Here is a 16,660-nt window from a genome sequence, read left to right on the forward strand (position 1 = left end):
AGGCCACGCTGTTTAATGAGATACCTCCACATGTGGGGAAGCTTCTCACTTTTCATCTTAATTTCAAATGAACGCTGTATCAGCCATAAATTATTTGCACAATATGTCTGTGCCTGCTTCAGTCTGACTCAGTTCTTTGACTTGACTCCTTTGCTGATAAGGGGATTACAGGGGCCTCTTGGTGCCCACGTTCACATGCTCAACACTTGCAGTGGAGCGGAAGACGGGTACAGCAGGCATGTCAAACAGTGACAAGGCTAGTGGGACCACTTGGGTTTTGTTTCAGGGATGAATGTGGAATACCATAGGAAGAGTGCGACTAAAAATACAGTCTGAGTATTAATGGGAAGTATGATGACCACACCTCTGCCTTATTGGTTTAGTGTCTATGTGATTTCAGTAGATCCATTCATTCATTTTCCTCATTTTAGTGTTGCAGTATTTTAAAATCAATAAGTTGACTCAGTCCATCATATCAATTTTGGCCTCCTGTAAAAGTTCTTCAAATATAGTGCATTAATTACTGTTACACCCGCTGCATCCATATGCAATGTAATGACTTAGCTATAGAGGCTTGAGCTCAGTCCAAATGGCTGCCTGGATAAAACAATAAATGAATTGCCTATGTGCTTGCTTATGTTCTTCAGGTCTGTTATAACATCACCCTTGATGTCACATTATTAATTGTGGAAGTAACTCCTTGTATTTTGTCGCCATATGGGGTGCTGAATTTTGGACAACTACAATATATTAGCTGATTTGACATTGATTTATGCATGAAATGCCAACCAATCCTTTTGCCCAGCAGCTCTTGTGAAACATTTGGTGAAAGCCTTACTGTACATGGCTTTACTTCAGGTTCCTCGCATTTCAATTTACAGTCACTTTTAAAGTCGTTGAATGTGAAACTGTATGAAAGTTATGAGCAGGTCAGAAAAGGGAGAGGGTTATGTATTTTTTTCTTTTCGCTGAAGGGATTACTTTTTCATACAGTCCCTAATTTGGTGATGTTTTAAGCGTCTTTGGAAAAGCTATACATTTATACTACTTGTACAGCTATACAGTATGTAGTCTCTACCAGAAAGCAGTGCTCCATGATGTCTGTCCAGGACAGGTTGGCCAATATGGTCAGGCACATGATGACTCATGATCAGCTTTAACCTTGTTGAGGGTCCAGAGACTGAGATGCTTCGAGAGTAAATCTGGCTTCAAAGTATTTAAATTGGCATGAGTTCTACTCAGAGATCAGGCTTACATTCATGAACAGCCTGAGGTGGTTTCTGGCATATGAGTAATTTAGCCTGAGGTAAAATAAAAGACAAACTTTGCGTATGATTTACAATATTATAAATCCTTGAATTGCTTTTGAAAGCACAGGCAATTAAAGATTGAAAGTGCAAAACACAAAATGATTCCTTCAAACTAAATATATATAGCTTAGAGTCACATGTTTACAAGGTATATATGAATAAAGGCAAAACTGCAGTGTTTAGGACAAGGGAAACATCTGAAAAGACATATGTGAGAAAAGAATCCCTTATGTCTGATGGTCAAAAATACAGGGCTGAAAGACGTACACCATACCCCATGTTTTTTATTGTATTTATTTAAAGGGAAGTTTTGCTTCCTGTCTGTAGTCTATGCTAACAAATGACACACAGTGGTTGTCAAACGAAATCATGTGATGTACCGTTTGAGGCAAACTCAACAGCTATTAAGACCTCGTAGTCTGAAAACATTCATAAAAACTCAGCCTTATATACTGTACCAGAGCTTGGGCAAACTTGGCAAAATACATTTTTTGACCTCCACAGGTCAATGGACCCTTTGGCAGGTCCATCAATATGACTCATGCTGTGCAGGCAAGCTCTGCTCCAACCCACCAAACTTTGTTTTAAATTCTGGTCAAGGTGCACAGTTTTTCAAACAAATATTTCACACAACATTACAGGGATGTGTGTAAATAATAATTTTCCATTCATCCAAGCATCTTGGATTTGAATATTTGGCTCAGTGTGCAGTAAATATGATATATGAAGCTCTGGAACACGCTTAGATAAGCAGTATGATGTATCTAAAATAAAATTACTTAAGGAGAAAATTATAATATTGGTAAAGTATGTGCTGAAGTAAAACAGTCATGGATTATGAAAGCACAAATTAAGATTTTCCTTCTTTCCCCTCAAACTCTTCTAGGTGACAGTAGAATATACAATACACCGCCAAATTAATTATGGGCTTAAATCCCTCCAGAATTCTCAGAGGCGGTGTCATTATATTATTATCATATCAGATCATCATTCGTTAAGTTTGTTAATTATCACCCTGTCGGCTGATCGTATCCACATCCCATCAAGTATGTGGTCTTGTGCAATTGGATTAACTTACACACAGAGCATGAAAAGAATGTATGCCTGCACTTGCGTTAAGAGGCGATGCAGATCAACTTGAATTTTTTTTAAACATTAGTGTATGAGAAGATTAATTTAATGACTGGATAGATAACGTGGCTGCTGTCAAAACTTATTTTAACATTTATTCAATGCAAAGGCTTTTAATGATTTTGAAACATGCCTTGAAACACTAATGATCCTGGCATCAGCATGTTTACATAACGTTTAAAAAAAATCTGATGACAGAAATATGCCACAAACTGGCACATCAAATATGTCTTGTCACAAACACAGTTGAAAGAAAGGCCCACCTACAGACAGGACTCCTTGGGACATCATCTGGTCAGTTGTGATCTATTCTGCATGTTAGAGGGTCCTTGCCAAATATATATTAAGTCCATGCCATACAAAGGTTTGAGGGATGCTAATGGCATTGTTGATGAAGTGAAGGTAAATTATTTACAACCATCATAGCCCTTTACTTTTTTTAAACTAACTTTTAAGGCCTATGCAGCTGCAATAATTTGTCTCTTTGAACCTTTATTGCTGCATGTTGTTTTTATAGTATTGTTAGCAGATCTCTCTGAAAATGCTGCACTGTTTATATATATATGATTACATTGTATAATAATAATTTTCCTTTAGGTGCTTTGTATCTACACTAACTGTGTAAATGTTTTGTGGAAGCAGTTTGTCCTACACAGTTGTAAGTCATGAACGCACCCTGGTCCTCTACAGGAAGTGGACTGACGCTGGCGCGTTTGTTGAAAACAGAGGGCAGACGTTGTTGACATGACACTGGCAGACAACAACTAATTGAACTGACAAGACTCGGTCGTTTATAAAGCCTTTTACCGGATTTTTACACAGGGAGAAGCAAAACATTGAACATGGAGTTATCTCCCCTTATAAAGAAAATAGGTAGGCTGACTCTGGCTAAGCAAATGTAGCTTAGAAGGCCGACTTTACCTGAACTGATGTTAAGAAAACGCAGAACGCTTGCTAACGTTAGCTAACAATATACAACCTCTCTAGCTAGATGGGCTCTACTTCTACCTGGTGGCTTAGCTTTAAAGTAACTATAACTAACTAACAGTTAGTTCAGTATGCAGAGTTGTAATTAATGTCAACACTAACGTTAACGTAAGCTTAATAACCCAAGTCAATAAAACTTTTCTGGACTCCCACCCAAAGTTAGCTAGCTAACAGTTAGCTGTTGACTAACGTTAGCTGAAAACAAAACGTTGCTAGCTCTCTCTCTTCTTAACTGAATACTTTGTGTTTCTGCAAACCTTAGGCCACTCGTTGATTGAGATACGAGTTCGAGCATTGAAGAGCATCATATGTAAGCTGGACCATTCCCTGATTTCCGTCTCTGACATTGTCCAAGAAAAGATGCTGTTTGTGTATCTTCTTGAATGGTTCAATTTCCCCGAGGTGCCAATGCAGGAAGAGGTCCTTGAGTTGCTCTCAACTTTATCAAAGGTAGATACATTTCTAGCTAGATGATAGATACAATACTAGGTGATCCCTCTCGCGGACAGTGGCTAGAAAGGAGCAGTCAACCAACTGTCATAATATACTGATAAGCTTGAAATGTAATTTTGGCTTTGGCTTCAGCCTTTCTTTAACAAGGCTCACCAGACATGAACTGAAGATAGATCAATATTTATTGTGATAAAGTTTCATGGCAGGTTTACATGTCCTCCACCTCACATACACAATGTACTTCAATATTAGCAGGGGCAAAAATGCAGGAAGATTATCCCAGTGACATTTTTATATCAACACCCATGCTTTGTGATTTGAGTTATAGATTTTTCATTTCATGCCCATTTATTTTGTCATTTTGTCTTCAAAGCATCCAAGTGCAGCCCAGATGCTAAGAGACGTTGGGGCGGTGGACTTCCTCACTCAACTGTCTCCTAATGTGGAACCCAGACTGCGAGCTGTCATCGATGGAACCTTGGACCAGCTGTTCCAGCTACCTGAGCTACTCCCTAGTCATATAATGGTCTACTCGCATGGACAGCGTACAGCAACTCCAACAGGTGTTGCAAGTTAAAGCCAAATGATTGTTTGTTTGGATTCTGTCTTCTACAAACCACTAAATGTTCATCATGATATGTAGGAGAGAGGTGGGAGAGAGTTGTGTTGGTTGTCAGTTTACTTTACACCGTTCTTATAACCGTTTGATCAAATGCTTGCAGTATGTGTAAGAATATTTGAACTAAACAGTTTTGTCTGCTGTAGCACCTACAGTTGTTCCACCTGAAGAGCATTTTCCTCAAATGGGCTATTTCCACAAGAGCATGCCAAGCCAAACAGATGTACCACCTCAGAAGATAGCAGGTACCAGTATTTTTGAATACTCACCTTAAAGGGGCTTTCACACCACGTGTGTTAACTTGCCGCTTTAAGTTATTTCCATGAGGGGAGGCGGCAGAGTTTTTGCCACCCAGAGTTCACCATGCTAAACTTCTGGTGGTAACCGCCTGGCTTTGGCAGTAGCCGCTTTTAAAAACACTTTGCTTTTTGGGGGAACTCTATTGCAGGTAGGCAGTGTCCAGGGTGGCTGCTGCACGGCAGTGTAAAAGCAGCTTTAGCTTTATTAGTGTGCTGCGTCTCATCTTAAATTTCACCTGTAGTTTTGTCTAAAGCAGTGCATGATGTTTTTCTCTAATCTACATGTTTTGCACATTTGATCCCTCTGTGTTGTACAGTGCATGAGTCTGTGAGATGTCTCAAGTTTTCTGTGTTTCCATGGCTGTCTTTGACAAACACAGACAGACACATTCTTTCATCCAATGAGAGGTAAGAGAAAAATATATGTATCTAACACATAATATATGCCTAGTTAAAATTCAGTGTTAAATTAACATTATTATGATTTAATTCAGGAAACAATTTATTAAAGAACAAGGTCTTTTTAAGAATCTTACAAAACATTCTGTGCCAACTTTTGGTACTCAGTAGTTTCAGTTCCAAAAAATTTTTTTTATGTGCAGTGATGTAAAATTACTGAGTATTAAATATATCCAATTTAAATCTTGTGAAACAGTTCTCTAAGGAGCAGCAACCCCAACTTGGTGCGGAGCACGTGTGAACTTCTTTCTGATGTTATTATGCAAGACTTTCCTTCTGAGATCTTCCTGCAAAGGCCCAGTATTGTAAAGGTATCATTACAAATAGCGTGTTCTTGCACTGACAATAATATTGTAAATGAGCATACGTTAATGCTTAGCTATACTGGTATATTTTAGAAATATAAGTAGAAAGATCATACCTAATATTATACCAGAAAGAAAGTGTGCTGTAGAGGTTGCAGTTCCCATGCAGTCACAGGTTTGATATTACGCTATAAAGGTAATGCCATTCAAAATAAATATATAATTATGCTAAGTTTTTAAAGGTCCCATGGCATGAAAATTTTACTTTATGAAGTTTTTTAACATTAATATGAGTTCCCACAGCCTGCCTATGGTCCCCCAGTGGCTAGAAATGGCAATAGGTATAAACCAAGCTCTGGGTATCCTGCTCTGCCTTTGAGAAAATGAAAGCTCAGATGGGCCTCTCTCCTCCTCAATAGCTACAGACACAGAAATGACACATACTAACTTAGGAAAGCTCATTGTGGGACTGGCTCTAGTGGCTGAATTTCGGGAAAGAGACTTCACAGTATTAGGGGACCACTAAGGTCTATATAAAAGCATCCAAAAAGCAGCATGTCATGGGATCTTTAATAGTTTATTTTGAAGCTGGGCATTAGAGTGGCTGTCAGTACCATCACTTTTACTTTACATTATGTATGTTTTTTGTCATACTCAATGCTTATGCTTCAAGCCAAAAGCCTGTATTTGATTTGCTGTCCAGACTTGTTGCTGACCCTAACACTTCTCAATGCTTCATTAAACATGAGTGTCCAAAAAGACAAAATTAAAGATGTTACTGTGGAATTCCAGGGCTTGTTTATGTTGTGCTGGTTCTCGGCCAACTGTTCATAAAGTATTCTTGTTTATTCACATCAATTAGATGACATATTGTTTTGAGTGGCTAGCGTAACCATCCCATAATGGAAGTTATAGTATGGTCACTCAAGCCACTGTCAAAATAATAACCTGTCAAATGGTGTCCTTCATCAAAACACCAATTTATAATTCTGTGTCCCTGATCTTGTAGGAGGTTGTGGAGCCTCTGGAGGCTTGCTTTGCTTGAGCAGGCACTAGATTACTGTGAGGCTACAGTTTGGTCATGATGTACCTCTTGCAGGGTTTGAAAGTCCTTGGTGGAATGTTTTGCTTCTTTCCTTTTAAGGCTCCTTGAATATCAGAGATAACACTGTAAAACCGGTCCAAGTTGTCTGCAGGTGCTCAGACTGTCCTCGTCCTGGTCTTGTTGGCTTTTGAGGAATCTAAACTGGCCTTTGTTGCAAATGAAAAGGTCAATGTGCTTGTGTCAAGTTACATTAAGATATATGCTTTCTCCCTATTTCTGTAAAAAAGTGGCCTGCACTTTTTTATGTATCTACCAGTGTAATGTCGGCAACAAAGATGAGCTACTGTGTGAACATGACTATTTTGGTAATAAAGTGGTGCATTACAGTATGTATCGGTCTCAAGGCAGTATTATTAGCATACTGTCACCCAGCAATCTCATCATCAAAAAGAAATCATTATGGGAAAGTACTTTTCTTCTTGTGGCCCTCCTTTGAGTTACTAGAGCTATTAAGCTGAATTAAAAGACTTGGATTTAGAGACATCATTAGCTGCAGAGGGCAGGGAATTTGAACTTTTAACAAATTGTTGCTTCAATAATTCAATTCCACTTGCCTTTTTTATTTAGCAAACTTTATTACAACTTTTCTATCACTGTCTGAGCTTAGGTCTTCTTTTTACACAGTCTTTGTACATCGTCTCAGCTTGGGCTCTGTTTGTTCTGTTTGTTCACAGAGCAACAATAATATCATAATTGGATGTTAATGGTTGTTAATGATGTCTTCTGAAAAACCTTTCCATAACCCAGCTTCTCAGTAACAATACTGCTGTGATATCTCTGTCTCTTTTCAGAGCCTTCTGTCCCTGTTGAGGCTGGGTTCAGGTAAAGGTGAGGCAAGCTACCTCCACTTGCAGGTTCTTTCCTGCCTGCGGCAGCTTTGTGTGGGGCTGAGGAGGAGACTACGCTTTCATCAAGATCCAAGCTTCTACTCTACAAAGCAAGGTAGCCCACCCTATGAGTTGCAGCTGATGATTAGCATATTTTGGATGCTTATTCTGTTAGTTTACATGCGTTCCTTTATTATAAGGTACATTTTATTTGGTTACAATTTTGAATCCTATACTTTGCATGACCAATTCCCAAACCATACCACATTGTTTGACATTTTTCAAGTGGACACTTCAAACATTCTCAACAATTTATTTCAAGGCAGAATGATTAGGATTTGTCAGTTGCGGTTTTTATTTTGTTTTTATTTGCGTTTACTTTGACGCTGTGTCTGCCATTTTCGTAGCTTCCTCTTGAATGTGTGCTTACATTCTGGCACCTGGTTGCTACTTTTTTTTTATAGCGGTTGAGCACAGAAACTTCCCGAAAACAGCAAAATAAGAAGATACAGGCAGGCTCTCTGCAGATAGCGACACCATCACATGCTTCTACTGGGTCATGATTGAGAAGGATTATATTTTGTGTTTATATATTAATTTCCTGCAATAAGTAAACACCACTACATTAATAATCTATTTGCTTTATTAATAGCTAGTAGTGTAACTAGTTACTTTCAGCAGTGAGTAATATAGTAAAGTAAGGCATTACATTTTTTTTTTTTACTCTATTGCTTTTTTGAGTAACTACCCCAACACTGTTTATCATACAGAGTCTACCTAATGTGCAAGTCTGTCTTCTTTTTTTCTGTTTGTGGTTGGTAGATCCAGTGTCCCAGAACTCGTCCTTTTCCTACTCCCAGGAAGTGCAGGGGACCCAGCGTTCCCAGGCCTCATCTCCAGGGGCAGAGTGCTCTCCTCGACCCTCTGTGGTGGGACGCACAGGCCAGAGAGCTAGGGGTGATGGCCAAGACATAGATGCAGCTTCCACCAGGTGTGTGTGTGTGTGTGTGTGTGTGTGTGTGTGTGTGTGTGTGTGTGTGTGTGTGTGTGTGTGTGTGTGTGTGTGTGTGTGTGTGTGTGTGTGTGTGTGTGTGTGTGTGTGTGTGTGTGTGTGTGTGTGTGTGTGTGTGTGTAACTCCACATTAATGTGTAACTGCATTGAAACAAGCGCTATAGGGATTATAGATGAAAAACGGCATCACTTTCAGTACATCGCTTCTTGCTGTTCTTCTGTCTAGGGTATTGATTCTTTTCATGTCTTCAGCATGCATGTTGGCAGTGAGAGCAGAGATTCACTCAGTTTGGCTTCTGTCACACTTCTGAGGCACAAGTGGTGTCTACTTGCTTGCTTGTAGAAATAACTTTCAGCATTCTTGTCAATTCTGTTCATCAGACTGTACACTTAACAAGAGTGTCTTATACTTTTTAGAAATTTGTGCACAGTAGGATGTTTTTGTGGCTTTGATAATGACAAAATTGCTGGTGACACCAGCAACCCCCACACTAAGATAAAACAAACTGAGACAGACTGTGGAGGATTGTGTTATTCTTTTTAAATATAAATAACACCAGGAGCCCTCTAGCGGCTGGTCTACAGTGCTCAGATTCCTGTAATGGCAGTTTTTATGATCCATCCCTATACAGCTCATACGTCACTCCTTGTATTTGAGGGGTCCAAGTACAGATCATGAATTTACAGTTGTCTTTGATTAATCCAGTGGCAGCTCGCACAGAGGGCGAGCAGCAGTCCAGGCCCCCGGGCAGACGCCCCAGTCCCCTGCAGATGTGGCCAACCTGGAGCTTCCTGACTTGGGTGTAGAAGATGTCTTGGAGCTACAGTTTCAGCAGCTCACTTTGGCTCAGTTCACTGTTGCCATCATGGAACATGCCATACCACTGCTTAAAACAGGTAGGAGCCATTGTTGTCATTTTTTTTTTAAAAGATATTTTTTGGGGCATTTTAGCCTTAAATAGACAGGACAGCTGTAGACAGGAAAAGGGGGGAGAGAGGGGGGGAGAGACATGCAGCAGGCGGCCGCAGGTCGGACCCAAACCCTGAGCCGCTGCATCGAGGACCGAGCCTCTGCACATTGGGTGCCCGCTCCACCAGGTGAGCCACCCAGGCGCCCAGCCATTGTTGTCTTTTAGGTAAAGCGGGGAACAGTTTTTGTAAATTAGATAAATCAGTTACAACTGTCTGTCTGTTTTTTGCTTGAGTAAAGGTCATTGATTGCACATAATCCCCTCAGCTGTTTCATTATATTGATTGTATTCTGTCATTATTTGATCTAGTCTCTCACTCAGTTTCTCTCCTCCTCTCTTCTTTCTCAGAGGGTTTGCATGTGTTCCATCGTGTTCTGGAGCTGCTGTGCGACGCCGTCCTCCTGCTCGGGGACAGTGTTTGTGAGCTGGTCTGGGACGATCGCAGCCTGGTGGGGATGGAGCTGGCAAGTCAAAACACAACTCATGACAGCTTCTTATGTAGATGAATGGATACACTTCACTGAGAGGGAGAACTGTGTTGGCCACCAGACAATTTACCACAGGCATACCGTAGTTAACTGTCAAGGAGAACTGTAGGCATGTGATTGAGCTGAATGAATTATATAAGGTTGCAAAGGCTTTCTTTTGGTTACAAAGAGCTTCTCACACACACATGCAAATCTCACCTGTACCCCTGGGTTTATCCAAGTACAGAATAGTTAAGTTAGTAAATTCTCTGTCTCCATTTACTTTGTGTATAAAGTCCACACAATGGATTGTAATAAACTGGTGTGTGTTTTTTTTTTACTATGCAGAGTCATTTGTTATCCTCCCTGACTGTTTAAACAGCATGTTTCTATGCAGGAGGACTTATACACTTGTCAAGCCCAGGCCCCTATGGCCCTCTGTTGTTTAATACATGCCCAGAGCCTTGCAGCCTGAGAACTGTTTTGTCATCTTCATGTGGAGAGCAGCTTTCGTGTGCCAGACCTATGGTCTTTTCCTATGGGTAATGGGGCCGAACTGTTCATGCCAGCCACAGCAATGCACAGGGCATCTACTGCCCCCTGCTGGTTCAATTCTTCTATTGTTCAATTTCTCCTCCCGAGAACAAAGTGGCTGAGAATAGATTGTTCCAATTTATTCATACCGAGATAGGGTGGATCTGTATCTCGTCCCGAAATAACCCTGAAATCTGATTACATTCAAATCCTAACTCCTGGAACGAGCAATTTTTCTCTTGGCCCCCAGCCACTAGGTGTGTGTTGGTGTGTGCGAACATGCACGTGATGTGAGCGCATGTACGTCTGTTGCTGTGTTTCTGCAGTGTGCTTTTTCCACATTTCTGTCTCTGTGTGTGTTTTTAGAAGGCAAAGCTGCAAGTATGCATGGAACTACTGGGGGATATCCTGAACTACCATCAGAGCTATTCAGCAGACACTCCCCACAGCTGTCAGGTTCATCACAGAATGGCCTACACAGGCACTGCTATATTCACCATTAAACTCCTGCAGACCATCCTCCCTCCTGAGAAGGTGTGTGTGCTAATGTGACCAAATCTCAATACTATTTTGATGTTTTTTTCTGTAATTACTTTACTTTTATTTCAAAAATAGTAGAAAATGAAGGCTTCTTGACCTCACGCAGGCTAGTGACAATCTCCCGGAGAACACAGCAACAGCTATTTTCCACCTGTGCTTGGACACGTTATTGGGAAGTTCATTACCCAGCATGCAAGAGACAGCGGTGGCCTACTTGGAGCAGGTGAACTCAGACAACCACGATCTCTACAGGAGGGTGACCCGCGCTGCCCTCTGGATGGAATCTACTTGCAACTTCCTCAAGGAAACCCAAGCTGAGGTATGAGCTGCATGTCATATAATAACAGTTAGCAAATAGCAAAAGTAGCTCTGCAATCTACAGAGAGAAGGCATCTTTTACATACATATATGCAACCCACATTTCCTAATCTCAATTAAAAACCACTCTGATACAGGCTATAGCAAAACCTTTTTAGCCTGTCACTCATATTAAAGTTTTTGTCTTCATTCATTGATTTATTTCTGCATCAAGGGAGAGAAGAACTGGTTGGAGTTGCTGGAGCTGGCAGACCAAGCCATAGACGGCCTCCCATTTCACCAGCACTTACCCATCATCAAGGAATGTGTTCACATCTGCTCTTACCTGTACGTTAAAAATCTTGCAATGTGAAGTCCGTAGGGGTCAGAAATGGGAGGAAAAAAAACAGAAATCATTATGTGTCGCGATGTTTTTTGCGACGATTTATAAAATTGTATTTTTAATTTTTTAATTTTACCAATGATGCACCTAAATATTTTCTGTTTATACGGTACGGCCAACATCATATCCGTTTCGAGCTAAACAGACCAAAAGCAGAAAATGCTGAAAATACATTATTATGTTCTTCTTTACAAATGAAATAAATGTCAGACTGACTGACATGTGATGTGCATTCTTTTTAGAAAATAATTAGTTTTTAGAAATGTCTCATGATATATTATCTCTGGAGAAGTGTATTTTTCAACTTTTGTTTATTTAAAGAAGGAAAAGAAAATCTCAATACTATCGAATCACAATACTACTAGGATTGCAATAAATGAAAATCGCAGTATAAATCCAATCTGCACCCGTGTATCGTGAAAGAATCGAATTGGGACAAAAGGATATCGTCCCAGCCCTAAAAGTCAGCCACTGCATTTATATATTTTGTATTTCTATGCTAGTATAAATTATTTTGCTTGTCCATCACTAGGTGGAAGTTTGATCAGCCCAGTCCCCTCCTCCAGACAGAGAGCCAGAAACTTCTCCTCAAGCTGCTGTCCCATCCTTCACCGCCTGTCAAGACGGAAACATACAAATGCACTTTAAACCTGGTCAAGGTCAGAGCAAGCCATCTTATATAGACAGTCAGTGTTGAAATGAGGGTGTGCAGGTTCATGGCTTAAATTATGGCTACTAAAGCCACAATGTGGGTCTGTTTGGTGGTGCACCCATATGGAAATAAGTAGGATGAAGATGGATTAATCACAGATCATTGACAGCGTGCTATTAAAAAGAAAAAGAAAAAAGCTTGACATTTGAAATCAGACTCTTCATTTTACTAACCATCGTCTAGACTACATGGCTTCATTTAAAGTGAATTGGAACTCCTGCATGCGAGCGCAAGTGAGAGCGTAGCGATAATTTATGATGGTGCTTTGGTATGATTACATACACCCCTAGGACTGCCTTGGCATCCAGAATGTGTCACGACAGGAGCCAGCAGCGTGCGGTGGAGTCAACTTCCTTATCCACCACAGGGTGCTCTATGAAATAAGTGCTTTTGGACTTCAGGATTCTGCTGAGAAGGTAGGCAAACGTGTGCGTGTACTTCCTGTATTTTTATAGAAGCATTTGACCTACGGAGGAAGGTCATTCTGGCCACTTCTTTAACGTGTTAGTCTAGGTCAGAGTTAAAAAGGAATAAACGTAATCAAAGACAGGTACAGGGATTCACGTGTGTTTTTAAAGTTCTTGTACATTACTCAAAAGTCATGCTAAACTGTCAGGGTTCAGCGGTGCCATGTAATTTAGACGTTTAAAGGTCTGTCACTTACAGCACTTGGTAGTAAATGTTTTGTCAGCAGCGCCTTTGTGAATTCAGCAGTTTACCTGTGATCTATAGGTGAACGTTGCAGCCAAGGATATCCTGCTATTCCTGCTCAAAGGACGATTGATGATGACAGCATCAACCTGGGACAGATTCAATGAAGCACTTTACCCCGTCATGCCCATATTACAGGTGGTGTGCTCTCTGTAGAGGCTGTATTGTGTTTGTACTGCAGAGCTCATAAAGCGGCATCGTGTTTGAAACAATATTACATTATATTTATGGAGTGTGGGGAAATGGTGTGTATGTTCTCCACAATCAACACAGCTATGATCAAAAGTTCAATTTAATCGCTTTCGGACAACAAAGACTGCATATTGCGCTGCCAGTGAGAAAAATGTAGTCATTCCCTCATTTACATATTCTGTGTTATATTGTTTCCTTTTTTGGTGGGAAAAAACAAGCTTTTATTAATTGTTCAGTTTCAGGCAACAGAAAGCCTGGAAATTCTTCATGAATATACATGAGATTTTGACTAGGCTGTCAAGTGTGATTTAATTCAAGGAGGCCGTTCAGAGATGGGCCCGCCATGTCAACAAGAGACGAAATGAAACCACCCATAATCAAAGCGATGCATATTTTATTTACTGTTGTGCTGCTCAGCAGGAATTCCCCATTGTTCGCTCCATTGTCTGCCAAGGCAGTCTGAGAATTGTGTATGCTTCTGTGTGTGTGGCAGGGTTACGCCGGCACCGAAGAGTCACTGGGAAACTGTGTCCTGCTGATAAGTGACATGTCGGACGTGGCAAGAGACAGCGTGTTTCCAAGCACAGCCCAGCTAAAAGCAGCGCTCCGACTCCTTTTTACTAAACAACCCACGTGAGTCTGTGTCTGGGTCTTTCTTTTGTCAATGTTTGTGGAACTCTGTTTGTTTGGTTGTTATGTGCCTGCCCAGATGTGCACCTGTGTATGTCTGTGATGGTATGTTTCTTCTGTGTCTTTGCGTGTGCAAAGTTGTTTGATTAATTGGATGTTAAAGCAGAGAAACTCCTGAGAGCCTAAATATTCTATTTTCCGACACATAATGTGACAGACATATTACCACTATCTGTTGCTGTCAGCTGATGTTCTCATCAAGTCATCTAAGTGTTCTGTGTGAGGCCACTGTAAAACAGCCATCCAGTCCCAGCCTATGAATATTGATAAAGATGGAAATGAACACTAGACACTGGAGACGAGCCCTGGTAAATTTTGGCAACAGCTAATAGATTTGTTTGCCCTGCCAGCCGTTTTTTGACAACCAATCACCAGGATATGTCGTGTAAAAAAAAAAAAACTTAAAAGGCAGGTAACATTTAAACCCTGTATTAGTACTCTAATGCAGACTGAAAGGTTTGTGTTGCCACCTGAATAGAGCTGTTTTCATGTAGTTTTTAATCTGTGTTTTAAATAGTGGGATTTTGAATTAAGTTTTGCATACATTCTGCTCATTGTTTACAGTGTGAGAATAGCAGCAGTGCAACAAATCCTGCCCCACTTAACCAGCGATAATGTTGCTGACACAGCCAGACCAGACCTGGATCAACCACTGATCTCCTCCATCCCCAGTCTCTTCTGCCTCAGAAACCCTTTGGACATCACGCTGGACACCAGAAACCAGTCTGTCCTTAAGGTAGAAATCCACATACAGAGAAAGAACAACACACTTAGATAGACAGGGAGATGTAGCTGCCTACTTAATGTGTTTAATGGTGGCTAGGTGGAGTCGGTGGAGAAGCTGTTTTGTATCCTGTCCTCAGACACTGTCGACATCTCACTGAGAAGATCGGCTGCAGAGCAGCTGTCTGTAGTGCTACAAGGTGAGCGGTCTGTAAAATATACTAACTTTAATATACAGTATTTCTTATAAACTTCTCTATTGTATTGTTTTAATGCATTTCCATGCTAAATCTCTTGGCTCTGGCAGGCTAATATTTTCAAACAACCCTTTAAGTCTACCTCTGTGTGTTTCTCTCTAATGGCTAATGGCTTTCAGAGCAGAGTGCTCATGTAAAGTCATATTTTATAAAAAAAATATAATAAAAAGAAATAAACAACTTTCAAAGTTTGTGATAAGTGAGAGCTCTTTCCTTGTGGGGGAAAAAACTACGTGCAGTGTAGTGTGTGCCCTCCTACCACCATATGTTTTAGACAAGCAGGAAAAAGCAAATAGTTTATGATTATGCAAATGTTCTTTTGTCAGTATATTAAATAGTTCTCTTACTTCCCTGCAGACACAACAATGCACCCAGTGCTGAAGATTCTTGGAATAACAGACAAAGTCATTTCTTTCATTATGGGGAGTGTAAACGGCAACAAGGTAAAACAGACCTGCTTTGGCGAAGTGATAAATGGATGTGTACCGAACGAATTGCTGTTGAAGCCAACTTAAACAAACCCTGTATCTCATAAATGCAGTTCCATGCGCTCCCATCTGGTACATGTCCTTGTTTATATGTGAGTACATGCGTTGCCAGCCTGTGTGGAGGAAACCCACTGATGCGTGCATGATAGAAGGATGAAATGGCCTGTATTAATACTGTCAGACAGGCCCTGGTAAGCAGTGATTTTTGCCCTCTAGTTACTGCAGTCTGCTGATCATACTTGAATCAGAAGCCGCTAACAGGGATAATCGTCCAGCATGTCTGGCTACATGGAGGTGAAGGAACAGGGCCACAGAAAATGATTTGTCTCAACTAACAAGTGTGTGTAAGAGGGATGCCTGCAGGTTGTATTTGTCCCAAGCCTCCATTGCCTGCAACCTGAGCAATCTCAGAATTTGGGTTTAGCTGATGTGAAGAGACAGGAAGGAGACCCTGTGCATTTGTATGTGAGAGACAGAGAGCAGGAGGAGACAGAAATAATATTTGTGTTTGTTTGCATTTTCCCTGCAATTAAACACTGAGTGCCATGTTGCTGTTCTCCCCAGAGCTTAGATTGCCTGCTGGAGCCTTGTGTGTGTATCCTGAGGAAGCTGGTGTATGCTGATCCATCTCTGAGGCACAGTCTGGCACATCGCAACCTTCTGCTCCTCACACTGCTCAGGGGTACATTCACAAGACAACTCATTAAGTAACAGCTATGCACGTTATGTTGTGTAGCCTGGGTGCACATTCTCAAAAAAAAGAAGAAGATGACAAGTCATCCATTGATGCATAGCTTTCAACCATGTTGTCACACTGCAGTAAGTGGCATATTAGTATGATGCAACTTGTTGCCATGAAGCTCATCTTGGCATAATTTATCGCTAAATTATCATCCTTTGGAATTAGGAGAATTAATTTAATATAAATTATAATTATATAACTTTGAGTTTGACAACCTGTACATTTGTAGATTGTTATTGTCTGATTTAGACACAAATGTTTGTTTTTTTATGCAAAAATATGTGCCCAGTTTTTATACATTACAAATGTGATGTTTGTACAACTCAGTTTAAAGCACTCAGGTGTTGCGTCAAAAACGTCAGACGCCAAATTTCAGAGTTATCGTAATGTCAGCAACGCCTGATGTGGGGTGGCAGTCTCATTTGG

The 16,660-nt window shown here is 40.6% G+C and overlaps 1 protein-coding gene across 3 annotated transcripts in view; it reads left to right on the forward strand.

Annotated features, from left to right (window-relative positions):
* The first annotated feature begins 3,147 nt into the window (after window positions 1-3,147).
* rttn (rotatin) overlaps window positions 3,148-16,660 on the forward strand; it is a 34,631-nt gene continuing 21,118 nt past the window's right edge. For 2 of the 3 annotated variants that reach the window (XM_028569190.1, XM_028569191.1), the window contains exons 1-21: window positions 3,148-3,314; window positions 3,691-3,878; window positions 4,255-4,444; window positions 4,647-4,745; window positions 5,117-5,207; window positions 5,455-5,569; window positions 7,460-7,610; window positions 8,318-8,486; window positions 9,214-9,404; window positions 9,827-9,942; window positions 10,846-11,013; window positions 11,126-11,338; window positions 11,552-11,664; window positions 12,252-12,378; window positions 12,722-12,847; window positions 13,164-13,280; window positions 13,828-13,967; window positions 14,589-14,760; window positions 14,848-14,947; window positions 15,362-15,447; window positions 16,057-16,174. In XM_028569190.1, coding sequence (XP_028424991.1) covers window positions 3,284-3,314; window positions 3,691-3,878; window positions 4,255-4,444; window positions 4,647-4,745; window positions 5,117-5,207; window positions 5,455-5,569; window positions 7,460-7,610; window positions 8,318-8,486; window positions 9,214-9,404; window positions 9,827-9,942; window positions 10,846-11,013; window positions 11,126-11,338; window positions 11,552-11,664; window positions 12,252-12,378; window positions 12,722-12,847; window positions 13,164-13,280; window positions 13,828-13,967; window positions 14,589-14,760; window positions 14,848-14,947; window positions 15,362-15,447; window positions 16,057-16,174 — 2,821 coding nt within the window. In that variant the 5' untranslated portion in view covers window positions 3,148-3,283. The remainder of the gene's footprint in view (window positions 3,315-3,690; window positions 3,879-4,254; window positions 4,445-4,646; window positions 4,746-5,116; window positions 5,208-5,454; window positions 5,570-7,459; window positions 7,611-8,317; window positions 8,487-9,213; window positions 9,405-9,826; window positions 9,943-10,845; window positions 11,014-11,125; window positions 11,339-11,551; window positions 11,665-12,251; window positions 12,379-12,721; window positions 12,848-13,163; window positions 13,281-13,827; window positions 13,968-14,588; window positions 14,761-14,847; window positions 14,948-15,361; window positions 15,448-16,056; window positions 16,175-16,660) is intronic. The other variant, XM_028569192.1, reaches the window with a different exon arrangement.

This window comes from Perca flavescens, chromosome 22 (assembly GCF_004354835.1).
Source record: "Perca flavescens isolate YP-PL-M2 chromosome 22, PFLA_1.0, whole genome shotgun sequence".
Taxonomy (NCBI): domain Eukaryota; kingdom Metazoa; phylum Chordata; class Actinopteri; order Perciformes; family Percidae; genus Perca; species Perca flavescens.